The sequence below is a fragment of the Rhinichthys klamathensis genome, unplaced genomic scaffold (genome assembly GCF_029890125.1).
Source record: "Rhinichthys klamathensis goyatoka isolate OS25496 unplaced genomic scaffold, OSU_Roscu_1.1 h1tg000350l_1, whole genome shotgun sequence".
Classification (NCBI taxonomy): Eukaryota; Metazoa; Chordata; class Actinopteri; order Cypriniformes; family Leuciscidae; genus Rhinichthys; species Rhinichthys klamathensis.
The window spans coordinates 1050753-1078177 of NW_026606862.1; the positions used below are offsets into that span (position 1 = coordinate 1050753).

Below are 27425 nucleotides of genomic sequence, written 5' to 3' on the forward strand. Positions count from 1 at the left end.
TACAGCCTACTAATACTCTAATGACAGTTAGTTGACATGTAGTTGAAAAGTTACTTTTAGTTAGTAGAATGTCTAAAGTGACTATCGAAATAAAGTGTTACCATTACTCCTTTTACTTCATCCTGCATTAAGAACTTAGCTGTTTTCTGGGATCAGAACCCTCAAATTTGAAAAACAAATTAATGCGGTGATTAGTTCTTGTTTTTTCCAGCTACGTCTTCTCTTTAAGATTAAATCCTCTCTCTTTGAGAAAACCTTAGAGATTGCTATCCATGTGCTCATTACATCTCGTTTGGATTATTGCAACTCTCTTTACTAAGGCATGTCCAAGTTGCTCGTCTCCAATTAGAACAAAATGGCGCTGCAAAGTTCCACAAAATGATGTTTTATTAACAAAGTTCGGGAGGAGCACGTTCAGATAATTAAACCTAATTAGACACGAGTGGTGCTTAATCAACGAGTTAAGCGCTGTGTATATATACAGCAAACTTACCTCCGTTCATTGACAGTTTAACAGCATCCCTCCACCACCCCATCTCCTCACTTATAGTCCTAATACTCTTACAACAACGGGGGGAGTACTCTGGGTTCGGGCAAAATTCCGAGCTCGGAGCCCTCCCCCCGGACAGCACGGCAAATACGCATAATCTTTACTCTGTTTAATTGATGTAAGTGTGAACTCGTGAAAGAAAACGTAAATTTGATCACGTTTCTCCAATTTTGAAATCGCTGCATTGGCTACCTGTGCATTTTAGAATTGAGTTTAAAATTCTTCTCTTTGTTTTTAAATCCTTAAATAATCTGGCACCGAGTTATTTGTCCGAGCTACTCTGTCCATACTAATCCCACACGAAATCTGAGGTCTGGTGATAAGAGACTTTTATCTGTCCCCAGATCACAATTACAGCATAGAGGAGATGGAGCCTTTGCTATTGCCGGCCCTAGGCTCTGGAACAGCCTTCCGGTTTACATCAGATCGGCACAGTCTTTAACTGTTTTTAAAACTTCTCTTAAAACCTTTATTTTTTTCATTTTTTTTTCATTGTGAGCTTCTGTCATGAATGTGTTGTTTGCCCTTGTCTCTTTATCTTGTGTTTTGTTCAGCACTTTTGTTGCGTTCGTCCGTGAGATGCACAATCATGGCGACCGAGTCCAACTCCATACCGAGAAAAGAGATTCTCTGCATGGGGGAGAGTTTGCTCTTTTCCCAGTTGACCATAAGCCCCAGACGGCTGAAGTGGGAGAGCACCATGTCCATGTGTTCGCATAACTGATCTCGCGACTGGGCCAGTAAGAGCCAGTCGTTGAAATAGTTGAGGATGCAAACACCACGTTCTCTCAGGGGAACAATGTCCGCCTCCACGACCTTCATAAAGATGCGGGGGACAGGGACAAGCCATAGGCGAGAACTTTTTACTGATATGTTCGACCCTCGAATGCAAAGCGCAGGAACGGTCAAGACATGAAAGTATGCATGCTTTAGGTCGATCACTGCAAACCAATCTTGACTGCAAACGCACGTGAGGATCAAATCACATCACGCTCTTTTGCTAAGGTTTTGGGTCCACTAGGGGAAGGAGCGGTGCCTTCACAGAGCAGCTCACTCTCTCTCTGGGTTGCCCGTCTCAGGGACGCTTTGTCTGCAGCTTGGAGTGCTTGGGGCTGTGGCAGGCTGTGTCCTGGTCTCCCCTATATTTAATGTAGCTGCACTGCAGTGTAATACTTAAAGGAATAGTTAATCCAAAAGTACAATTTCTGTCAGCATTTATTCACCCTCATGGAACAACACATTTCTCTGTTTTTATGTCTCTATGATGTCTATTTAATGTATCTTTTTTCTTTGTTTCCACAAAATTGATCAATTATTCTCTCAACACAATTTTTTTTAGAAAAGAGGACACTCCAAAATAATTCTCTATGAAAAGATAGAAGATGAAGACACAGCCTCTAAAATGAGTTCTTCATTTCCTGAATTGAGTTTCAATTAACCCATGAAGAATCTGCCCTCTGCATTCAGTGATACAACAATGAATTCTGACCCCAGGTAAGACATTTTTGCATTTGAGAGAGGCTTTTATCCAAAGTGACTTAAAGTGCATTTCAGAAACTTGAATGAGTGGCACCTTATGGTACCATCACAGAGAGACACGGCATCACTTTCCAGAACCTCTCATATTCTCTTTGTGTTTACTATTTGTCCCATTCGTTTCATTCCTGAACATATTACAGCACTTCTCATGTCATTGATACTTGTTGTATTCCTTATTAGTAAATCGCTTTAGATAAATCTCTTCTACATGAATAGATGTAAATCAAGGGTGCATTCAAGCTATAGACATGGGCCATGGCTTGAGACAGGATATTGACAAACAAAAGATAAGTTTAAAATGCTGTTTTGTTTGTCTTTTGTCAGTATCAGCAGGAGGCAGAGACAGATAGTAGAGTCTCCAGAACCCAGCGGTGTGTCTGTAAAGAGTAGCATATCCATGAGGCTACCACCTGAATTCAGTGATGGACCGGTGTCCTCGGACTCTACGTTAGTATATTCTTTTACTTGCTAATATACTGTAGTGCATCACAGATAAATAATGATTTCAGAAATTCAGTAAACATACGCAGCATATGCACTGCACAGGGGTAGCAAAGTGTTATCTGGTAATCAATATATTTCTGATGGTCTCCAAGGGTCATTTCAATGGCTGTTATTTTCTTTTTGTTGCTGTTTCTTAATTTCAGCAGGGGAGAGATATATAAGCTGGACAAATCTAAAGCAGTCCTACAGACACACACACTGGAGACTGGAGACCAGCAGAGAGTCAAAGACCAGCACAAAACCAGCATGAAGAACAAGTATGAGAGTTTATTTGACGGAATGAAACTACAGGGGAATCAAACCCTCCTGAACAGAATCTACACGCAGCTCTACATCATAGAAGGAGAGAGAGAAGGAGTGAATGAAGAACATGAGGTTTTACAGATGGAGAAAACAGCCAGAACACAACACTCACAAGACACTCCAATCTACTGCAATGACATCTTTAAAGCTTCACCTGAACCAGGACACCAGGAGGAAGACCAAATCAAGACTGTTCTTACTAAAGGCATCGCTGGAATCGGGAAAACCGTCTCTGTGCAGAAGTTCATTCTGGACTGGGCCGAGGGAAAAGCAAATCAGGATGTAGATTTCATGTTTGTGCTTCCATTTCGAGAGCTGAACTTGATCCGAGATCATCAGTACAGTCTTCATAGACTTCTGCTGGACTTTCATCCTGAACTTCAAGATCTGGACTCAAAGATGTATGAGGAGTGTAAAGTTGTGTTGATCTTTGATGGTCTGGATGAAAGCAGAATCACACTGATGTTTTCAGACACTCAGAAAGTCTCTGATGTGACTGAGACTTCATCAGTGGGTGTGTTGATGTCAAACCTTATGAAAGGAGATCTGCTTCCCTCGGCTCTCATCTGGATCACCTCCAGACCAGCAGCAGCCAATCAGATCCCCTTAAAATACATCAACCGTTTGACAGAGATTCAGGGATTCAATGAGCCTCAGAAGGAGGAATATTTCAGGAAGAGAATCAGTGACGAGCATCAAGCCAGCAGAATCATCTCACACATCAGAAGAGCAAGAAGCCTCCACATCATGTGCCACATACCCGTCTTCTGCTGGATCTCCTCCACTGTGCTTCAGAAGCTCCTGGAAGAAGATCTGAGTGCAGAAATCCCTCAAACTCTGACTGAAATGTACATCCACTTCCTACTGATTCAGATCAACACAAAGAATCAGAAGTATGAAGAGAGAGATCCAGAGAAACCCCTGCAGTCCAACAGAGAAGTGATTGTGAAACTTGCTGAAGTGGCTTTCAAACAGCTGATGAAGGGCAATGTGATGTTCTATGAGGAGGACCTGAGAGAGAGCGGCATAGACGTCACTGACGCCTCAGTGTATTCTGGGATTTGCACTGAGATCTTTAAGGAGGAATCTGTGATTCATCGGAAGAAAGTCTACAGCTTCATTCATCTGAGCATTCAAGAGTTTCTCGCTGCTTTCTATGCATTTTATCATTATGTAATCAAAAACTTTGACACATTGCAGTTCTGTGATGTGATGCGTAATCTGCATAGAGATGCAGTAAATAAAGCTCTTGAGAGTGAGAAGGGACATCTGGATCTGTTCCTGCGGTTCCTGCTGGGCATCTCACTGGAGTCCAATCAGAGACTCTTACAGGATCTACTGACACACACAGAGAACAGCTCAGGGAGCATCAGGAGAACCACACAGTACATTAAAGAGAAGATCAATGATGGATATGAACTCTCCACTGAAAGATCCATCAATCTGTTCCTCTGTCTGCTGGAAGTGAAAGATCAGACTCTGTCCAGAGAGATTCAGGAGTTTGTGAAATCAGACAAACACTCAGAGAAGAAACTCTCTCCTGCTCACTGCTCAACAATCTCCTACATGCTTCAGATGTCAGAGGAGGTGCTGGATGAGCTGGACCTCAAGAAATACAACACATCAGATGAGGGTAGAAGAAGACTGATAGCAGCTGTGAGCAACTGCAAGAAAGCACAGTGAGTGTTTAATCATGTCTTAATAATTTCATTTGAATGTCTTTTACAAGAATGAAGCCGATAATATTGAAATAGTTGAAGAATGAGGTTAAGGATGTGTTTTTCTGTCCTTTAGCTTTGTTGGTTGTAATTTTACTACTCAGTGTTGTAAGAGTTTGTTATCAGCTCTACAATCCTCAAACTCTGTCCTGAGAGAGCTGGATCTGAGTAACAATGACCTGCAGGATTCAGGAGTGAAGCTGCTCTCGGAAGAATTGAAGAATCCAACCTGTCAGCTAGAGATACTGAGGTGTGCAAAATTTGATCTTTGATATCTAAGTTGCTTAGTACTTTGTATAATATAGGTGTAATATTTAGCACTAATAGTGATTCATTTTTAGGGATTCAAGCATAGAAATGAATGAATTTTAGCACACTGATTACGGACATTTCAGCAGTTCCATTTAAGGTTCTGTTTATTATTAAGTTAAAAGCTTTTAGATTGAAGGCTACAAATAATCATATAATCAAACGGTATGTTTTTAGGTTCCCAGAACGCTGTTGTTGTGTAAATGAACGGCCAAAACGCATACAAGTTTTCAGTTTTTATTTGAAATCAGTGTAGTGTAAACAGCCCTTCAGAATGTTAAGGGTGACCTATTATGCCCATTTTCACATGATGTAATATAAATCTCTGATGTCCTCAAAATGTGTCTGTGAAGTTTCAGCTCAATATACTACCCAGATTTTTTATTATAGCTTGTCAAAGTTGCCCCTTTTTGGGTGTGAGGGAAAACGCTCAGTTTTTTTGTGTCCCTTTAAAATGCAAATGAGCTGCTGCTCTGTCCCCGTTCAGAAGACGGCAGATCCTTTACATGTGCTTTGGATACTGGAACAACATAACAGCTGAATTTCTCTAAGGCAAAATGTCAATAATACTCAGTAGCGGAGTGCAGCCTTGCATGTTTGAACTGGAGTCAGAAACAAATAGAGAGACTCAGGAAGAGGCTGCAAATTTTAGACCGTACATGGACGTATCTGAATGGTTAGTGGATACATTTATGTAACTTAGTTGTTGTGGAGTTACGTTGATTCATCTCATAGACTAACCTGTACTGTCATGTTAATCTAGAAAAACTGTTGTATAGGTGCTTGTGTGGGAACTGCATTAGGATGCCCACAGAGCCAGAAAATATATGCTGCATGGAGATAGAGCAGGTATCGTTTAGTTTATGTTTATAATGTCAGACTGCTGCTTCTCATTCAGGGCGGGATCTAATGCTGGGTTTCCGTACTCTTACGTAGGAGTAGGGGGAAATTTGAAACAGCTTGTTCTGAGAGATTAATAATGAATTTGGCCTTTATATAGGATCTGGATTTTTACCATTATAGGCTGGTTGTTTACACACACTCTGGTCACACATCTGTATTCAAACACCTTATAAAAGTGAATTTTGCATAATAACCCCATTAAAGAGGTAATTAAGTGATTAAATAAATTGTGATTGAGCATTAGTGTAAGAGCCATATTTCATATTTCTGAATTTATATTTTCAAATTTGTATTATGTAAATGTGGTATAATAATTATTTTTGCTAATTAGTCATTTACTGTTTAGAACATATTTCTTTGGTTTATATTTGTTCTTGCTACATGTTCAGTGACATCATTTTGTAGCGCACGTAAAAAGTAATTGACGAATGACTCTGGAACGGGAACAGGCTCAGACTCAGGAACAGGTGGCCTGGCGTCGGCCATCTTGGCCGGAGGCGAACTCTCTGGCGTGGCGGCGGCCATCTCGGCCGGAGACAAAGGGCCTTTCTCAATCTGTGTTCTTGTCTGTACTTGTGTCCTTGTGTTCTTGTGAAACGTCATCTTTTGTGGCCCAAGTACTGTCCCAATACACAACTTTGCATTTTGGCAAGAACAGTTAAAAATCCCGGATGTGTTCTTGACACGCCCATTTTACAGAGGATGCATCGGCTGGTAACTTGTGTGAACTTGACGGCAGAAATATCCCAGCATTCAATTCGGCATTCGAGGAAGGAGAGGCAGGTCAATACAGTATTTTGTTTTTCTACAATTACGTACACTATTTCATCACTAAATTCACTTCTGAGAACATTTGATGCGAGAAATCAACTGTGTAGATTTCAAATATTGGCATTTTACGAAAATGTATGGCTAATCGAAAATGTGCTCAAACGTTTTCGGAAGTGAGAATCTCCATAAGCGCCTGCGGGTGTAACGTTAGCTATCGAGCCAACCGGCCAGTTTGCTCACAGACTCGTTTTTCCCCACAGTCAAGAGACCATTGCAGCCTGGCTGTTATCGTCAACAATTCTCGTTATGTTTGGGTACTGCAGACGGTGTCTGTGCGGGGGAATTATTGCGCAATACCAGCAAGAACACATCGTCTCAAACTGTCAGCAGCGTTCTGTGTGCTCGTCACCTTGTGAGTTTATTCTTCCAAGAACAACTAGCAAGAGCGTTCTCCCCAAGAACACAAGTCCGTTCTTTGCATTCTTGGTTTTGAGAAACACCCAAACTCTCAGGCGTGGCAGCGGCCATCTTGGCCAGAGATGAACTCTCAGGCGTGGCGCTGGCCATCTTGGCCTGAGGCGAACTCTCTGGCGTGGCAGCGGCCATCTTGGCCGGAGACAAACTCTCAGGCGTGGCGGCAGCCATCTTGGCTTGAAACAAACTCTCAGGGGTGGCAGCCAACTTGGGCAAGAGCTCGTGGGCTGGAGCTGATGTGTGTGCCGCCCACACACACTCAAACTAGCTGTGGCGGCTATCATGAGCGCTATATCACCCTGAACTGACTCAGGTGCAGCGACCATCTTGTCCGAAGACACAGGCATGACGTGAACAGTCTCTGGCTCGGGAGGCATGACATGAACAGCCTCTGGCTTGGCAGGACTAACGTGAAGAAACTAAGGCTCGGCAGGACTGACGTGACTTGACTTTTTAACATTAGTTCTTCTCTGGCTGCTTTAACTATGGTTATAAGATTCATTTGTTATGGCAAAACAGATGATGTTGGCTAATTATAAGATTTAATCATCTTATAGTAACCTGACTCACTGATCAACAGTCTAATCTCTGATTATATTGGTGGTGTGTTATTTATATCACATTATAATTTTTATTAATTAAAAACATATTTTTATTTTACTTTATTATTTTTTATGAGAAATATTGCATCAGGTGGACACACACAGACATCGGGCCCTATTTTAACGATCTAAACGCATGGTCTAAAGCGCACGGCACGTGCACTTAGGGCGTGCCCAAATCTATGTTTGCTAGTTTAACGATGGGTAAATTGTTCGGCGGACCCACCGCATGGTCTAAAAGGGTCATCCCTATTCTCTTAATAAGTAATGAGTGTGTTTTGGGAATAAAGTGCAATAAACCAATCAGAGTCCCATTCCCTTTAAAAGCCAGTTGTGTTCGCGCCATGGCGGATTCGCTATTTACATGGCAGTCAATGGCGCAGTCTATTTCAGTTGCCTCAAAATGCGCCTGCATTGTGCCTGAACTCACCTCATTTTCAGACCACCACATCCAAGGGTGCACAAATGGGTGCAAATGTGGCGCAACGTGAAAATGATAACTGTGTCAGATTGAAACTAGCAGAAAACACTTGCGTCGCGCCTGGCGCTGCATTGAGCCGCATGTTTGATTAAATTGGTCTTTTCTCTGAACAGCAATTTGATATAATTGAGCGACTGACTTTTGCTTAGATCCTATAATTTTTCCTAATGAAGCCCATGAAGAATCAGCATATGAATCTCAATAAGGATGACATGCTGCAATGCATGCTGGGAGCCATCATAGAATAAATGCAGCATGTCACCGTTATTGAGATTCAAATGTTGATTCTTGATGTCTGTGTGTGTCTACATTTTCATTATGCACAATGCATTTAAAAGTAAAAATTCATAATATCTGACATGTAGTAAAACAGTGATGATAGTGAAAAATGTAATTCTATTAAATCGCAATAAGCCACTTTCTTTTGGTGATGAGATTTGTGAATCAGTTCACTTTATAATGATGAAACATTAATCAGCATCAATAAATAACCAACATCATCTGGTCATTTGTGTTTTTGCCTTCCTTTGTAGTCGTTATAGTCAGTTGTAGTTCTTGTGTTTCTCTTTCCTTCAGTGATTCTGCTTGTTAACAGCAGGTGTTCATCACTAATGCTCAAACATCACTTAATTAGTTACTAAACTATCTCATTAACTTCAACACTTCTTCAGTTTTATTTGAACACTCTTTAGTGTGGACACATAAGAACACTGAGCAGTGTTAATTTAGTACTGGGGAATTTACTGTGTAAAGAGAAAAATTCTGAAACATAGATAAATACAATTTTTGTAATTAGGGCATTTTTGTAGGTTTAGAAACATTTATAGGTATAAATGTGTAGTTTTCCTTACTTAGACTGTTTTGTGTGTTTTAGGTTGTCAGGCTGTATGGTGACAGAGGAAGGCTGTGGTTTTGTGTCTTCAGCTCTGAGTTCAAACCCCTCACACCTGAGAGAGCTGGATCTGAGCTACAATCACCCAGGACAATCAGGAGTTCAGCTACTCAACGACAAACTCAATGATACAAACTGCTCACTGAAGATACTCAGGTATGTTTAGCATTAATGACTGTATTTATTAATAAATACAGTCTAGCATTAATTAATGTCTGTATTTGATTGAGGTCACCTAAGTCGGGCCATACACTTTAAGATTTTAAGCCAGATTTAGGGCCCGATTTGCAACCCCAACGTTCTGGGGAGTGTGGCACGATTCAAGGCTTCTTTTTCTTTGTCCAAACAATCCTCGATTGTGTGGCGTCATTATGATTTTTTTACTGCCCCAGATCGCATTGGAGCCTGCACAAACCCAAATCGTAAATATTAAACATGTTTGACATTTACTACTCTTGATCAGGCTGCCTCTGACGTGATACCCATGATTAGCCAATGAGAATGAGTAACCTTCACCGACTGGATGTTGCCACAGAAGTGGAGTATTGAGAAAGAAGATTACCCATATTTTGTTTTTTACTTTGTTTTCTACCCGTAAGACAAAACTAATTTTTGATTTTGTTTGAGCTTCAGCAAGAAACAGTGAGGTTCATTCTCGTGTTACGCAGCACGTTTGAGCTTCAGCAAGAACCAATGAGGTTCATTCTCGTGTTACGCAGCACGTTTGAGCTTCAGCAAGAACCAATGAGGTTCATTCTCGTGTTACGCAGCACGTTTGAGCTTCAGCAAGAGCCAATGAGGTTCATTCTTGTGTTACGCAGCACGTTTGAGCTTCGGCAAGAACCAATGAGGTTCATTCTCGTGTTACGCAGCATGTTTGAGTTTCAGCAAGAACCAATGAGGTTCATTCTCGTGTTACGCAGCACGTTTGAGCTTCAGCAAGAACCAATGAGGTTCATTCTCGTGTTACGCAGCACGTTTGAGCTTCAGCAAGAGCCAATGAGGTTCATTCTCGTGTTACGCAGCACGTTTGAGCTTCAGCAAGAGCCAATGAGGTTCATTCTCGTGTTACGCAGCACGTTTGAGCTTCAGCAAGAGCCAATGAGGTTCATTCTCGTGTTACGCAGCACGTTTGAGCTTCAGCAAGAGCCAATGAGGTTCATTCTCGTGTTACGCAGCACGTTTGAGCTTCAGCAAGAGCCAATGAGGTTCATTCTCGTGTTACGCAGCACGTTTGAGCTTCAGCAAGAACCAATGAGGTTCATTCTCGTGTTACGCAGCACGTTTGAGCTTCAGCAAGAACCAATGAGGTTCATTCTCGTGTTACGCAGCACGTTTGAGCTTCAGCAAGAGCCAATGAGGTTCATTCTCGTGTTACGCAGCACGTTTGAGCTTCAGCAAGAACCAATGAGGTTCATTCTCGTGTTACGCAGCACGTTTGAGCTTCAGCAAGAACCAATGAGGTTCATTCTCGTGTTACGCAGCACGTTTGAGCTTCAGCAAGAACCAATGAGGTTCATTCTCGTGTTACGCAGCACGTTTGAGCTTCAGCAAGAACCAATGAGGTTCATTCTCGTGTTACGCAGCACGTTTGAGCTTCAGCAAGAGCCAATGAGGTTCATTCTCGTGTTACGCAGCACGTTTGAGCTTCAGCAAGAACCAATGAGGTTCATTCTCGTGTTACGCAGCACGTTTGAGTTTCAGCAAGAACCAATGAGGTTCATTCTCGTGTTACGCAGCACGTTTGAGCTTCAGCAAGAATCAATGAGGTTCATTCTCGTGTTACGCAGCACGTTTGAGCTTCAGCAAGAACCAATGAGGTTCATTCTCGTGTTACGCAGCACGTTTGAGTTTCAGCAAGAACCAATGAGGTTCATTCTCGTGTTACGCAGCACGTTTGAGCTTCAGCAAGAACCAATGAGGTTCATTCTCGTGTTACGCAGCACGTTTGAGCTTCAGCAAGAACCAATGAGGTTCATTCTCGTGTTACGCAGCACGTTTGAGTTTCAGCAAGAACCAATGAAGTTCATTCTCGTGTTACGCAGCACGTTTGAGTTTCAGCAAGAACCAATGAGGTTCATTCTCGTGTTAAGCAGCACGTTTCAGCTTCAGCAAGAACCAATGAGGTTCATTCTCGTGTTACGCAGCACGTTTCAGCTTCAGCAAGAACCAATGAGGTTCATTCTCGTGTTACGCAGCACGTTTGAGCTTCAGCAAGAACCAATGAGGTTCATTCTCGTGTTACGCAGCACGTTTGAGCTTCTCCAAGAACCAATGAGGTTCATTCTCGTGTTACGCAGCACGTTTGAGCTTCTCCAAGAACCAATGAGGTTCATTCTCGTGTTACGCAGCACGTTTGAGCTTCAGCAAGAACCAATGAGGTTCATTCTCGTGTTACGCAGCACGTTTGAGCTTCCACAAGAACCAATGAGGTTCATTCTCATGTTACGCAGCACGTTTGAGCTTCAGCAAGAACCAATGAGGTTCATTCTCGTGTTACGCAGCACGTTTGAGTTTCAGCAAGAACCAATGAGGTTCATTCTCGTGTTACGCAGCACGTTTGAGCTTCAGCAAGAACCAATGAGGTTCATTCTCATGTTACGCAGCACGTTTGAGTTTCAGCAAGAACCAATGAGGTTCATTCTCGTGTTACGCAGCACGTTTGAGCTTCAGCAAGAACCAATGAGGTTCATTCTCGTGTTACGCAGCACGTTTGAGCTTCCACAAGAACCAATGAGGTTCATTCTCATGTTACGCAGCACGTTTGAGCTTCAGCAAGAACCAATGAGGTTCATTCTCGTGTTACGCAGCACGTTTGAGCTTCAGCAAGAACCAATGAGGTTCATTCTCATGTTACGCAGCACGTTTGAGTTTCAGCAAGAACCAATGAGGTTCATTCTCGTGTTACGCAGCACGTTTGAGCTTCAGCAAGAACCAATGAGGTTCATTCTCATGTTACGCAGCACGTTTGAGTTTCAGCAAGAACCAATGAGGTTCATTCTCGTGTTACGCAGCACGTTTGAGTTTCAGCAAGAACCAATGAGGTTCATTCTCGTGTTACGCAGCACGTTTGAGCTTCAGCAAGAGCCAATGAGGTTCATTCTCGTGTTACGCAGCACGTTTGAGTTTCAGCAAGAACCAATGAGGTTCATTCTCGTGTTACGCAGCACGTTTGAGCTTCTGCAAGAACCAATGAGGTTCATTCTCGTGTTACGCAGCACGTTTGAGTTTCAGCAAGAACCAATGAGGTTCATTCTCGTGTTACACAGCACGTTTGAGTTTCAGCAAGAGCCAATGAGGTTCATTCTCGTGTTACGCAGCACGTTTGAGCTTCAGCAAGAACCAATGAGGTTCATTCTCATGTTACACAGCACGTTTGAGTTTCAGCAAGAACCAGTGAGGTTCATTCTCGTGTTACGCAGCACGTTTGAGCTTCAGCAAGAACCAATGAGGTTCATTCTCATGTTACGCAGCACGTTTGAGTTTCAGCAAGAACCAATGAGGTTCATTCTCGTGTTACGCAGCACGTTTGAGTTTCAGCAAGAACCAATGAGGTTCATTCTCGTGTTACGCAGCACGTTTGAGTTTCAGCAAGAACCAATGAGGTTCATTCTCGTGTTACGCAGCACGTTTGAGCTTCTGCAAGAGCCAATGAGGTTCATTCTCGTGTTACGCAGCACGTTTGAGTTTCAGCAAGAACCAATGAGGTTCATTCTCGTGTTACGCAGCACGTTTGAGCTTCTGCAAGAGCCAATGAGGTTCATTCTCGTGTTACGCAGCACGTTTGAGCTTCAGCAAGAACCAATGAGGTTCATTCTCGTGTTACGCAGCACGTTTGAGTTTCAGCAAGAACCAATGAGGTTCATTCTCGTGTTACGCAGCACGTTTGAGCTTCTGCAAGAGCCAATGAGGTTCATTCTCGTGTTACGCAGCACGTTTGAGTTTCAGCAAGAACCAATGAGGTTCATTCTCGTGTTACGCAGCACGTTTGAGCTTCAGCGAGAACCAATGAGGATCATTCTCGTGTTACGCAGCACGTTTGAGCTTCTGCAAGAGCCAATGAGGTTCATTCTCGTGTTACGCAGCACGTTTGAGTTTCAGCAAGAACCAATGAGGTTCATTCTCGTGTTACGCAGCACGTTTGAGTTTCAGCAAGAACCAATGAGGTTCATTCTCGTGTTACGCAGCACGTTTGAGCTTCAGCAAGAGCCAATGAGGTTCATTCTCGTGTTACGCAGCACGTTTGAGTTTCAGCAAGAACCAATGAGGTTCATTCTCGTGTTACGCAGCACGTTTGAGTTTCAGCAAGAACCAATGAGGTTCATTCTCGTGTTACGCAGCACGTTTGAGCTTCCACAAGAGCCAATGAGGTTCATTCTAGAGTTACGCAGCACGTTTGAGTTTCAGCAAGAACCAATGAGGTTCATTCTAGAGTTACGCAGCACGTTTGAGTTTCAGCAAGAAACAATGAGGTTCATTCTCGTGTTAAGCAGCACGTTTGAGTTTCAGCAAGAACCAATGAGGTTCATTCTCGTGTTACGCAGCACGTTTGAGTTTCAGCAAGAACCAATGAGATTCATTCTCGTGTTACGCAGCACGTTTGAGCTTCAGCAAGAGCCAATGAGGTTCATTCTCGTGTTACGCAGCACGTTTGAGCTTCTGCGAGAGCCAATGAGGTTCATTCTCGTGTTACGCAGCACGTTTGAGCTTCTGCGAGAACCAATGAGGTTCATTCTCGTGTTACGCAGCACGTTTGAGCTTCCACAAGAGCCAATGAGGTTCATTCTCGTGTTACGCAGCACGTTTGAGCTTCAGCAAGAGCCAATGAGGTTCATTCTCGTGTTACGCAGCACGTTTGAGCTTCAGCAAGAGCCAATGAGGTTCATTCTCGTGTTACGCAGCACGTTTGAGCTTCTGCAAGAACCAATGAGGTTCATTCTCGTGTTACGCAGCACGTTTGAGCTTCTGCAAGAGCCAATGAGGTTCATTCTCGTGTTACGCAGCACGTTTGAGCTTCAGCAAGAACCAATGAGGTTCATTCTCGTGTTACGCAGCACGTTTGAGCTTCAGCAAGAACCAATGAGGTTCATTCTCGTGTTACGCAGCACGTTTGAGCTTCAGCAAGAACCAATGAGGTTCATTCTCATGTTACGCAGCACGTTTGAGCTTCAGCAAGAACCAATGAGGTTCATTCTCGTGTTACGCAGCACGTTTGAGCTTCTGCAAGAACCAATGAGGTTCATTCTCATGTTACGCAGCACGTTTGAGCTTCTGCAAGAACCAATGAGGTTCATTCTCATGTTACGCAGCACGTTTGAGCTTCAGCAAGAACCAATGAGGTTCATTCTCGTGTTACGCAGCACGTTTGAGCTTCAGCAAGAACCAATGAGGTTCATTCTCATGTTACGCAGCACGTTTGAGCTTCAGCAAGAACCAATGAGGTTCATTCTCGTGTTACGCAGCACGTTTGAGTTTCAGCAAGAACCAATGAGGTTCATTCTCATGTTACGCAGCACGTTTGAGCTTCAGCAAGAACCAATGAGGTTCATTCTCATGTTACGCAGCACGTTTGAGCTTCAGCAAGAACCGATGAGGTTCATTCTCGTGTTACGCAGCACGTTTGAGCTTCAGCAAGAACCAATGAGGTTCATTCTCATGTTACGCAGCACGTTTGAGCTTCAGCAAGAACCAATGAGGTTCATTCTCGTGTTACGCAGCACGTTTGAGCTTCTGCAAGAACCAATGAGGTTCATTCTCGTGTTACGCAGCACGTTTGAGTTTCAGCAAGAACCAATGAGGTTCATTCTCATGTTACGCAGCACGTTTGAGCTTCAGCAAGAACCAATGAGGTTCATTCTCGTGTTACGCAGCACGTTTGAGCTTCAGCAAGAACCAATGAGGTTCATTCTCATGTTACACAGCACGTTTGAGTTTCAGCAAGAACCAATGAGGTTCATTCTCGTGTTACGCAGCACGTTTGAGTTTCAGCAAGAACCAACGAGGTTCATTCTCGTGTTACGCAGCACGTTTGAGCTTCAGCAAGAACCAATGAGGTTCATTCTCGTGTTACGCAGCACGTTTGAGTTTCAGCAAGAACCAATGAGGTTCATTCTCGTGTTACGCAGCACGTTTGAGTTTCAGCAAGAACCAATGAGGTTCATTCTCGTGTTATGCAGCACGTTTGAGCTTCTGCAAGAACCAATGAGGTTCATTCTAGAGTTACGCAGCACGTTTGAGTTTCAGCAAGAACCAATGAGGTTCATTCTAGAGTTACGCAGCACGTTTGAGTTTCAGCAAGAACCAATGAGGTTCATTCTCGTGTTACGCAGCACGTTTGAGCTTCAGCAAGAACCAATGAGGTTCATTCTCGTGTTACGCAGCACGTTTGAGTTTCAGCAAGAACCAATGAGGTTCATTCTCGTGTTATGCAGCACGTTTGAGCTTCTGCAAGAACCAATGAGGTTCATTCTAGAGTTACGCAGCACGTTTGAGCTTCCACAAGAGCCAATGAGGTTCATTCTCGTGTTACGCAGCACGTTTGAGCTTCAGCAAGAACCAATGAGGTTCATTCTCGTGTTACGCAGCACGTTTGAGTTTCAGCAAGAACCAATGAGGTTCATTCTCGTGTTACGCAGCACGTTTGAGTTTCAGCAAGAACCAATGAGGTTCATTCTCGTGTTATGCAGCACGTTTGAGCTTCTGCAAGAACCAATGAGGTTCATTCTAGAGTTACGCAGCACGTTTGAGTTTCAGCAAGAACCAATGAGGTTCATTCTTGTGTTACGCAGCACGTTTGAGTTTCAGCAAGAACCAATGAGGTTCATTCTCGTGTTAAGCAGCACGTTTGAGTTTCAGCAAGAACCAATGAGATTCATTCTCGTGTTACGCAGCACGTTTGAGCTTCCACAAGAGCCAATGAGGTTCATTCTCGTGTTACGCAGCACGTTTGAGCTTCCACAAGAGCCAATGAGGTTCATTCTCGTGTTACGCAGCACGTTTGAGCTTCTGCAAGAGCCAATGAGGTTCATTCTCGTGTTACGCAGCACGTTTGAGCTTCAGCAAGAACCAATGAGGTTCATTCTCGTGTTACGCAGCACGTTTGAGCTTCAGCAAGAACCAATGAGGTTCATTCTCATGTTACGCAGCACGTTTGAGCTTCAGCAAGAACCAATGAGGTTCATTCTCGTGTTACGCAGCACGTTTGAGCTTCTGCAAGAACCAATGAGGTTCATTCTCGTGTTACGCAGCACGTTTGAGCTTCAGCAAGAACCAATGAGGTTCATTCTCATGTTACGCAGCACGTTTGAGCTTCAGCAAGAACCAATGAGGTTCATTCTCGTGTTACGCAGCACGTTTGAGCTTCAGCAAGAACCAATGAGGTTCATTCTCATGTTACGCAGCACGTTTGAGCTTCAGCAAGAACCAATGAGGTTCATTCTCGTGTTACGCAGCACGTTTGAGCTTCAGCAAGAACCAATGAGGTTCATTCTCATGTTACGCAGCACGTTTGAGCTTCTGCAAGAACCAATGAGGTTCATTCTCGTGTTACGCAGCACGTTTGAGCTTCTGCAAGAGCCAACGAGGTTCATTCTCGTGTTACGCAGCACGTTTGAGCTTCAGCAAGAACCAATGAGGTTCATTCTCGTGTTACGCAGCACGTTTGAGTTTCAGCAAGAACCAACGAGGTTCATTCTCGTGTTACGCAGCACGTTTGAGCTTCAGCAAGAACCAATGAGGTTCATTCTCGTGTTACGCAGCACGTTTGAGTTTCAGCAAGAACCAATGAGGTTCATTCTCGTGTTACGCAGCACGTTTGAGTTTCAGCAAGAACCAATGAGGTTCATTCTCGTGTTACGCAGCACGTTTGAGCTTCTGCAAGAACCAATGAGGTTCATTCTAGAGTTACGCAGCACGTTTGAGCTTCCACAAGAGCCAATGAGGTTCATTCTAGAGTTACGCAGCACGTTTGAGTTTCAGCAAGAACCAATGAGGTTCATTCTTGTGTTACGCAGCACGTTTGAGTTTCAGCAAGAACCAATGAGGTTCATTCTTGTGTTACGCAGCACGTTTGAGTTTCAGCAAGAACCAATGAGGTTCATTCTCGTGTTACGCAGCACGTTTGAGCTTCAGCAAGAACCAATGAGGTTCATTCTTGTGTTACGCAGCACGTTTGAGTTTCAGCAAGAACCAATGAGATTCATTCTCGTGTTACGCAGCACGTTTGAGCTTCCACAAGAGCCAATGAGGTTCATTCTCGTGTTACGCAGCACGTTTGAGCTTCCACAAGAGCCAATGAGGTTCATTCTCGTGTTACGCAGCACGTTTGAGCTTCTGCAAGAGCCAATGAGGTTCATTCTCGTGTTACGCAGCACGTTTGAGCTTCAGCAAGAACCAATGAGGTTCATTCTCGTGTTACGCAGCACGTTTGAGCTTCAGCAAGAACCAATGAGGTTCATTCTCATGTTACGCAGCACGTTTGAGCTTCAGCAAGAACCAATGAGGTTCATTCTTGTGTTACGCAGCACGTTTGAGCTTCTGCAAGAACCAATGAGGTTCATTCTCGTGTTACGCAGCACGTTTGAGCTTCAGCAAGAACCAATGAGGTTCATTCTCATGTTACGCAGCACGTTTGAGCTTCAGCAAGAACCAATGAGGTTCATTCTCGTGTTACGCAGCACGTTTGAGCTTCAGCAAGAACCAATGAGGTTCATTCTCGTGTTACGCAGCACGTTTGAGCTTCAGCAAGAACCAATGAGGTTCATTCTCGTGTTACGCAGCACGTTTGAGCTTCAGCAAGAACCAATGAGGTTCATTCTCATGTTACGCAGCACGTTTGAGCTTCTGCAAGAACCAATGAGGTTCATTCTCGTGTTACGCAGCACGTTTGAGCTTCTGCAAGAGCCAACGAGGTTCATTCTCGTGTTACGCAGCACGTTTGAGCTTCAGCAAGAACCAATGAGGTTCATTCTCGTGTTACGCAGCACGTTTGAGCTTCAGCAAGAACCAATGAGGTTCATTCTCGTGTTACGCAGCACGTTTGAGCTTCAGCAAGAACCAATGAGGTTCATTCTCGTGTTACGCAGCACGTTTGAGCTTCAGCAAGAACCAATGAGGTTCATTCTCGTGTTACGCAGCACGTTTGAGCTTCAGCAAGAGCCAATGAGGTTCATTCTCGTGTTACGCAGCACGTTTGAGCTTCAGCAAGAACCAATGAGGTTCATTCTCGTGTTACGCAGCACGTTTGAGCTTCAGCAAGAACCAATGAGGTTCATTCTCGTGTTACGCAGCACGTTTGAGCTTCTGCAAGAGCCAACGAGGTTCATTCTCGTGTTACGCAGCACGTTTGAGCTTCAGCAAGAAGCAATGAGGTTCATTCTCGTGTTACGCAGCACGTTTGAGCTTCAGCAAGAACCAATGAGGTTCATTCTCGTGTTACGCAGCACGTTTGAGCTTCAGCAAGAACCAATGAGGTTCATTCTCGTGTTACGCAGCACGTTTGAGCTTCAGCAAGAGCCAATGAGGTTCATTCTCGTGTTACGCAGCACGTTTGAGCTTCAGCAAGAACCAATGAAGTTCATTCTCATGTTACGCAGCACGTTTGAGCTTCTCCAAGAACCAATGAGGTTCATTCTCGTGTTACGCAGCACGTTTGAGCTTCTGCAAGAACCAATGAGGTTCATTCTCGTGTTACGCAGCACGTTTGAGCTTCAGCAAGAACCAGTGAAGTTCATTCTCATGTTACGCAGCACGTTTGAGCTTCAGCAAGAACCAATGAGGTTCATTCTCGTGTTACGCAGCACGTTTGAGCTTCAGCAAGAACCAATGAAGTTCATTCTCATGTTACGCAGCACGTTTGAGCTTCTCCAAGAACCAATGAGGTTCATTCTCGTGTTACGCAGCACGTTTGAGCTTCTGCAAGAACCAATGAGGTTCATTCTCGTGTTACGCAGCACGTTTGAGCTTCAGCAAGAGCCAATGAGGTTCATTCTCGTGTTACGCAGCACGTTTGAGCTTCAGCAAGAACCAATGAAGTTCATTCTCATGTTACGCAGCACGTTTGAGCTTCTCCAAGAACCAATGAGGTTCATTCTCGTGTTACGCAGCACGTTTGAGCTTCTGCAAGAACCAATGAGGTTCATTCTCGTGTTACGCAGCACGTTTGAGCTTCAGCAAGAGGTTTGTTCTTTTCAAGAGCTTATTTTTATGTTTGTTGATCAATGTTTATATGTGAATAAAAGCCTAAATTAAATCTGTTCATCACATAAAGTGATCAAGTCTCATCAGAAAATTTGGACTAAACTGCTCAATTCATATGGATTAGTTTTAAGATCTCTTTATAAACTTTTTGAAACGTCAAAGAGGTAGTTGTGTAGCTGTCTATGGAGGGATTGAAAGCTCTCAGATTCAGATCAAAATGATCGTCATTTATGTTCCGAATACCACGAACGAGACGCTGCATAGCGATAACGCAATGGGAACGCCCTTGAGCATGCTGATTGTCTGAACCCATATAGAATCGTGCCAATTCATTGGCTGATGGCGCGGGCGCCTCCCCAGCGGCACCACATCACTCACTCTTATTCAGTGAATGTACCATCTGCTCCTCAGATTTTCCACCGAAGAAGCCCGTTTTGGCAGCGAGAAGAGCTTGGCAGCGAACACAGAGAATATGGGTTACGCAAGTAACCGGAGACGTTCTCTTTGATAATAACTCTTTGGTTATTATTATTATTATTAGACTTTATTGTCCACCATAGTGGAAATTTGTCTTCGACTTCTCCAAACAAATATGCATCAGAGATACCACAGTTAAAATTACAAAAATACACACAATTAAGAGTATGACAATACCACCATCAACATACAACAGAAAATGGAAAGCAGCGCAGCGACCTACAATAAACACAAAAATGCTTTCAGTTTGAATTAAGTTCCTGTATGGCATGGGGAATAAAAGATCTTTTACAGATGTTCCGGCCTGCCCTTGGGACCCTGAATCTACGGCCAGATGGGAGCAACTCAAACTCTGAGTTGAGTGGGTGTTGGGTGTCTACTGATATCTGTCTGGCCTTCCTGAGTACCGCCCTATCAAATACATCCCCAAGCTGCCTTTGTGACTTGCCAATCACCTTCCCTGCAATATTAACAATTTTAGAAAGCTTGTTTTTGTCTTTCACATTCAGGTTGTCATACCAAGCTGTTATATTAAACTGTAAAATGCTTTCTACTAGGCCCCTATATGCCATCTCAAGAATGTGTTGACTAACCCTGAAGCTCCTCAACTTTCTAATTAAAAACACTCTCTGGTTAGCTCTCTTAAAAATACTCTCCGAGTTAACATTAAAACTTAAAGTGCGATCAATAATTGGACCCAAGTACTTAAATTTTTCCACTACCTCCACAGGCCAGCTGTTAAGTACAACAGGGGTGATGTTACTAGCCCCTCTTGGTTTCGTTTGTATTATAAGTTATTTTGTTTTAGTCACGTTAATTTCCAGTTTAACAGTCTGACACCAGTTCTGCAGTAAAGTGACTTGGCTAAAGTAAGCTTCCTAATGTGCAGCATTATTTTCTGTGAGAAGTCCTACCAAGGCCATGTCATCAGCATATTTAAGTAAACTAACATTGGTGCTGTGCACAGTCATGTCATTTATATAAATTGAAAACAGCAAAGGTGACAACACACAGCCTTGTGGTGCTCCAGTATTTATAACAAGCTCATCTTGAGTAGACCCCATTCATTAAGACTCGACGTTGCATAGCGATGATGCAATGGGAACGATATACCACACACGCCAAGCTAAGCACTGCCAGATCTTGCCCAACAAGGAACTCTCCCTTAACTGTTTTTTTTTTTTTTACTCGATTAACTTTTTCTTTAATACATAAATGTCAAACTTCTGACATTTATGTATGACGTGGTTTCAGAAAATCACATAAACCACGCAAAATCCGATCAGATTGTTCAGACTGAGACAGATTTCCAGAAATGCGATTTAAATAGGATTTCAAACCACATATGAATGTAGCTTGAAAAAGATTTGTAAAGACCAAATTTCATGTGATTTTTAACTGTTCACACTTGGATTACAATCAGATTTGCATTAAAATCGGATTTCGACTGACAGTCTGAACGAGGCCAGAGACCTCCCACTTAGAAAAATACAGCCGTCTAGTAGAAGGTGCAAAAGCATTATCAATGGTCTCCCGAACATTAGCGGTAAGAACAGACGCCCCTGTCGCTAGCGATTCCCCATGATCGGCCACAGCCTCCATATTTCGGCTCGAGGATGCCAAATCCTGCCCTGGAGATGAGACAACAGATCTCTCCTGATAGGAATCTGCCAAGGGGACCCCTCCACCAGGGAATGCATAATGTCTCAAATCCCACATTTGAGCAAAGGCATCTATACCCAGAGGCATCGGATGAGACGGGGAGAACCACACGGGGCACTGTGTCGAGTTTTCAAGTCCCCTGGAACGTAAATTGCTCTCAGCAAAAGAAACCTGTCTTGAGCCCACAAGGAGCACGAATTCCTCTCAACTTTAACCATCACAGAAATGGTCTCATATGAAGGAGACTCATTGGAGAGCGTCCGTGGGGCCAAGAATGCAATATTATCAAACTTTGCTCCAAAAGCGAACCTGAGGAACTTCCCGTGTCTCTTGACAATCTGGATGTGGAGGTACGCTTTGGTTCATGACCATCGATCTAAGGATGCGTATGTGGTGAGCAGGCCCTTTGCCTCGTCCTGCTCGCCACAAACGCATCCTTAGATCGATGGTCATGAACCAATTTCCAGTTTGGAATGAGACAAGATGGACTTCAATGTCAGCATTTCGAATTTGCTTACTCCAAACAAAAGATTTAGGTGACGCAAGTCCAAATCGGAAGCAAACCAGGATATTTCTTGTGACAGCATTTCTTCCGAAATGGGTGATCACTGTAGAAGCTTATAGGGGTCCAACCACAGAGGTGGGAGCTTGGATACCGACATAGGCCCTGCACACACGGCCTTAAGGTCCCGAAACCTAAGGCGCGGAGAATGATTACAATTGGTCCGAACGCAACAAACGGCAGAACAGCTGAGAGAGAGGCAAACACACTTAGACGTTGCCATAGGAAGTTACTCTTAAGCGCAAACATATTCATGCAAAAGTTCCAGCTCAACACAACAGCGGGGCTGACAAGAACCGAGTAATTAGTCATGCAAATCACTGTTTGCTAGCACGAATTGGCAACCATATAGTGCACGAAGATGTATACTGCAGCACGTAAATGCAGCAAGTCATGTGAAATGAGTGTTGGTAGCATAAGCGCCTCACCAATCACATTAAGTGAGGCTGACCATGGTGAGCACTAAAATAGCTTGCCATAAGAAAAATTACTCTTATGCATGAACTTATTCACACAATTGTTCAGCTCAATGCATTTCCAGTTGGGCTGACAGGAATAGAGTAATTAGGCGTGCAAAATAGTGTTGTAGCATGAAGTGCTAAACACTATGTTGCACAATAAATGTGTGCAGCTGAACTCCTCAGAGCCAGCTCATAGAAACAGCCAGTCGCATGAGCGAGTGCTTGGTAGCATAAGCGCCAAAACAATTGAACAGAAAGAGGCTGATGACAGTGAAATAGCTGTCCCATTGACAAAAATCACCACTATCAGGCAAGAGAAAACAGAGAGAGATAGGAAAAACCCTCTGCTCACCCTAAAGCCTGAGGCACTATGACATTAGTGTTAAATCAGTTTGCCATAGGAAATATTCTTAATACGTGAACTCATCCACTCATTTGTTCCAGCTCAAAGCAGCAACGGAGCTGAAATAGTAATTAATTTGGGCAGACTAATGTTTGGTAGCGCTGAAATCATAGTGCACATCAAAATGTCTGCTGCAGAACTGCTAAGAGTTCGCACCTAAAGCAGACACACGAAACAAGAGTTGGAAGCATAAGCACCAAATCAAATGTACGTACCTGCATTAACGCTGTCAGTAAGAAGAGCTGAAAGAAATAGTAATTAGTCGGGCAGTCTAATGCTTGGTATGTTGGTATCTTTTGATATGTTAAATGGTTTTGAAACCATATTATTTGTCAACATTTCTGCTGTAGGACTATTATAAAGTTACGTAACCCACTTGCAATACCTTTCACCAAACCCAAATCTAGACAACAAATCAAACAAATAAGACCATTCAACCCTATCAAATGCCTTTTCGGCATCCAATGATAGTAGAACAGTATCTCATTCATTCTTCTGTTCAAGGAGAATATTTAGGACTCTTTGAACATTATGAAATTCTTGCCTGTGTTGTATGAAACCATTTTGATCCTCTCCTATTAAATTGGTAGAATACCTTCTAACTGTTACATGTAGGTTCTGTTTCCCCCTTCTTTGTGTTTTCGGTTCAGTCCTGTGACCTAGTTTTCCAGCTCCTCATTCATCATCATTTCATTCACCTGTGTCCTGTCCCTTGTATTTATACCCTGTGTTCTCCCTCATTCTTCGACCGTTCTCGTTGATGTATAGCGTGTTTTTGTTCCTGGTTTCTTATAATTAAAATATCCTGTTTCCTGATCGTTCTCGTGAATCCTATCACGTTACGTAACAGAAGAACGGACCTAAAGAACGTACCCCGGATATCCCGGATTCCGATGTTCAGCTCATCCTTTTGGAGCAAGGCCAGCACTCTCTCGAGGCCCACACCACAGCATATCTCTCCCTGGTGTGCCTGACCTTCTTCTCCAATCTGTCATTGAGTGTCTTTTATCTCACAGGCCTCAATGCGGAGACGAAGGCACGCCTGCCCGGTGTGGGACCGGAAGAGAACTTTGAGGCTTTCATCGAGTGGGTACTATTCCATTGTGGGTCTCAATTTACAATAGGCCATTTCCAACAGCCAAGAAAAAGAGACCACCCGTCCAGAGTCTCGTCCCGTCGAGACCACCTTTCCAGGGTCCCGTTCCACCGAGACCACCTTTCCGGGGTCTCGCTCCGCCGTGACCACCATTCCAGAACCTTCTTATAAGATGGTCACCACTGCTGAGTCTCTTCACGTCATGCCTGTCCAGCCTGATCTTTACGTCACACCTGGCCAGCCTGATCTTCACATCATGCCTGGTTTTCACGTCATGCCTGTCCAGCCTGATCTTCATGTTAAGTGTGATCTTCACATCATGCCTGATCAGCCTGATCTTCACGTCATGCCTGCGCTCCACGTCACCCCTCCCGAGCCTGCGCGTCACGTCATGCCGGCCGAGCTGGAGACTGTTTGTGTCATGCCGGCCGAGCCAGAGACTGTTTGTTCACGTCATGCCACCGCCGTCACGCCCCCTGAGCCAGTCCCTGAACCTGTCCCTGAGCCTGTCCCTGAGTCCATAGTTCCACCCAAGAAAATTTGGGGGGGGTGCTATACGTCTCCGCCGTGGCCGCCCAGAAGGTCGTCTTTGCCACGGCCGCCCAAAGGGTCCTCTCCGCCGTGGCCACCCGAATGGTCATCTCCGCCACGGCCGCCCAAACGGTCCCCTCCGCCATGGCCGCCTAAAGGGTCCTCTCCGCCATGGCCGCCTAAAGGGTAGTCTCCGCCATGGCCGCCCTCCCACCCCTTTTGATGTAATACGGCATGAGGACGCGCCTTTTGGGAGGGGGCGTTCTATTACATGTAGGTTTTGTGTTTCCCCCTTCTTTGGGTTTTTGGTTCAGTCCTGTGACCTAGTTTTCCCGCTCCTCATTCATCATCGTTTCATTCACCTGTGTCCTGTTAATGTTCCTTTGTTTGCCCTTGTATTTATACCGTGTTCTCCCTCATTCTTCGTCCATTCTCGTTGATGTATAGTGTGTTTTTGTTCCTGGTTTCTTATAATTAAAATATCCTGTTTTCTGATCCTTCTTGTGAATCCTATCACGTTACGTAACACTAACCTCTTAGCTAGAACTTTGCAAAATATTTTTGTATCGGAATTTAACAAGCTAATTGGCGACCTCTTGATTTCTACACTTCTATGTCCCCATCCTATTGATCTCCTTATGTGTGTGCACTAACTTGGAAGGGTTAAATGCAGAGGACAAACTCTGAGTATAGGTTGCCATATTTGGCCTTCACTTCACTAAATTAAATGTGTCATCCTATGAAGTGATTGTGTATTTTCAGAAGACTTTGTTTTCTAAAAAACAAACAAACAAAAAAAAACTGGACAATAACTTTATTCTAGAGCTGCTGTAAAGAAAAAACAATCTCTGTTACTTTAATTTCCTATTATCACTGTAAAGCTGCTTTGAAACAATCTATATTGTTAAAAGCGCTATATAAATGAGGGTGACTTGACTTGACTCAAACTGGTTGACTGATATGAATTACTTTTACAATGCTTTTATGTCCTTTCTGGATCTTGAAAAGTTTTGTTGCACTTTCAATGGAGGGACAGAAATCTCTCAGGCTTCATTAAAAAGTAAATGGTGTAAATGGTCAAAGAATTTTCATTGTTGGTTGAACTATCCCGTTAAGATTAGCATACTCCTAATTTAACAATCTTTTCTCATTACAAATCATTTTTGTTTGTGTATGTTTTGTCAATGTATAGCTTGGACCATGGAGGACATTTCAGAAACAAACCAGGACTGAGAAAATGTAAGTCTTCTCTTGCACACACAAACACACACACCTCTCCATATTTAATGATGTCGTAGTTCTTCTGATTTTTTTTTATGTGTTCAGATGCTTGTGATCTCACACTGGATCCAAACACAGCACACACTCAACTCATCCTGTCTGAGGAGAACAGAACGGTGACGCATGCCAAAGATCATCAGCCGTACCCTGATCATCCAGAGAGATTTGATCACCGGGAGCAGATTCTGTGCAAAGAGAGTCTGACTGGACGCTGTTACTGGGAGGTTAAATGGAGCGGCTCGGGTCATGTAGCAGTGACATATAAAGAAATCAGCAGGAAAAGTGGGATCGACTGTTGGTTTGGACTCAATGAAAAGTCCTGGAGTCTGTACTGTTCTGATATGAATTACACTGTCTGGTTCAATAATAACAGCACTGACGTATCTGGCCCTTCAGCCCGCTCTAATAGAGTAGGAGTGTGTGTGGACGTGTCGGCCGGCACCCTGTCCTTCTACAGCGTCTCTGACACACACACACTCACACACGTATACACATTCAACACCACATTCACTGAACCCCTCTATGCTGGATTTGGGGTTTATCCTGAATCTTCAGTGTCTCTGTGTCAGATTTAACAACCTCCTGTGAGGAACGCCAGAAGCATATTTCCACCTCAGAGCAAAAAACTCAAAGGTTATTATGATTGTATATCTTGTCAATGCAATTTTCTCACAATTGTGACCAATTAATAGTCACAATTATAAGAAATAGATTTGCAATTGTGAGCTATATTCACAATGTATGAGGTTACTTTGTGAAAAACAAGTCAGATTGTAATATAAATTTGCAGTGTAAGATATAATTATGAGAAGTAGTTGCAATTCTGAGATTTAAAGTCTCGTTGTAAGATTTAAAGTCACAATTACCACAACAAGGTTCCCCTTCAATGAGCTTTGGAGTACAACTTCCAAAAGAGCAAATAAGAAAGGAGATTGGTCAGATTTTCTATCATGTTGGTTATATGAACGAATTACAGGACCCTTCAGAATATTTCATAAAGATGCTCACACAGTAACGTATAATGTATCTTATAATGTATTGTATAATGTTTCTTTAGAGTAGGTGGTAACTTGGCTAAGCAACCACCTCCTCTATAGAAACATTATACCTAAACTAAGCTGAAATATATAGCTCAATTAAAGTAGATAGTTCATCTACTTACAGTATTTGGCAAATGTAGCTTGGTACAAACTTTATCAAGCTATAATTTGATCTAAATTGTTTATTAGAAAACAAAAGCTTCTCCAAAAGTACAACAGATTCATTTAATTGTCATTTTCTCGTTCTCTCTCTCTCTCTGTGTATGTATGTGTGCATGTGTGTGTTTTGAAAATTACCTCACAAAAGGTGTATGTTTATTTCTGTTTAGTTTCATTGTGTTTTGGTTCGGTTTTCCCTGCTCTAGTTTGCATGTGTTCCCTGAGCTTATTAGTTTTCATAGTTCCTAATTAATTCACACACCTGTTCTCTGTTCTGTTGATTACTCCCCTGTGTATTTAAGCCCATAGTTTACAGGGCCGGTTCTAGACATTTGGAGGGCCTATGCAACATGTATGCTGGAGGCCCCCAGCACCACACTCTCCTAATAAAAAGCACTTGAAAAAAATATGATTCCATACCCTTTTATATAACATTTGTTTTTAAATTTGTATTTTTTTAAACTTAAATGTCCATATTAATCAAACTTTAACTTTAAGTTAAACTTAAGT

The 27425-nt window shown here is 43.2% G+C and overlaps 1 protein-coding gene across 1 annotated transcript; it reads left to right on the forward strand.

Annotated features, from left to right (window-relative positions):
- The first annotated feature begins 1909 nt into the window (after positions 1-1909).
- On the forward strand, positions 1910-26463 carry LOC130068951 (NACHT, LRR and PYD domains-containing protein 3-like). The gene is made up of 7 exons (XM_056232609.1): positions 1910-2044; positions 2414-2540; positions 2747-4575; positions 4691-4864; positions 9029-9202; positions 25628-25674; positions 25762-26463. Exons 1-7 carry the CDS (start codon positions 1992-1994, stop codon positions 26289-26291), a joined length of 2934 nt encoding a protein of 977 aa, XP_056088584.1. The 5' UTR covers positions 1910-1991; the 3' UTR covers positions 26292-26463.
- Positions 26464-27425: the final 962 nt, after the last annotated feature.

What these genes read in the sequence shown, in the direction of transcription:
- LOC130068951 (XM_056232609.1), top strand. Translation starts at nt 1,992, where the DNA reads ATGAAGAATCTGCCCTCTGCATTCAGTGATACAACAATGAATTCTGAC. An exon ending in AGCAACTGCAAGAAAGCACA is followed by an intron (nt 4,576 to 4,690) that starts GTGAGTGTTTAA and finishes TCTGTCCTTTAG; the next exon opens with CTTTGTTGGTTGTAATTTTA. An exon ending in TGCTCACTGAAGATACTCAG is followed by an intron (nt 9,203 to 25,627) that starts GTATGTTTAGCA and finishes GTCAATGTATAG; the next exon opens with CTTGGACCATGGAGGACATT.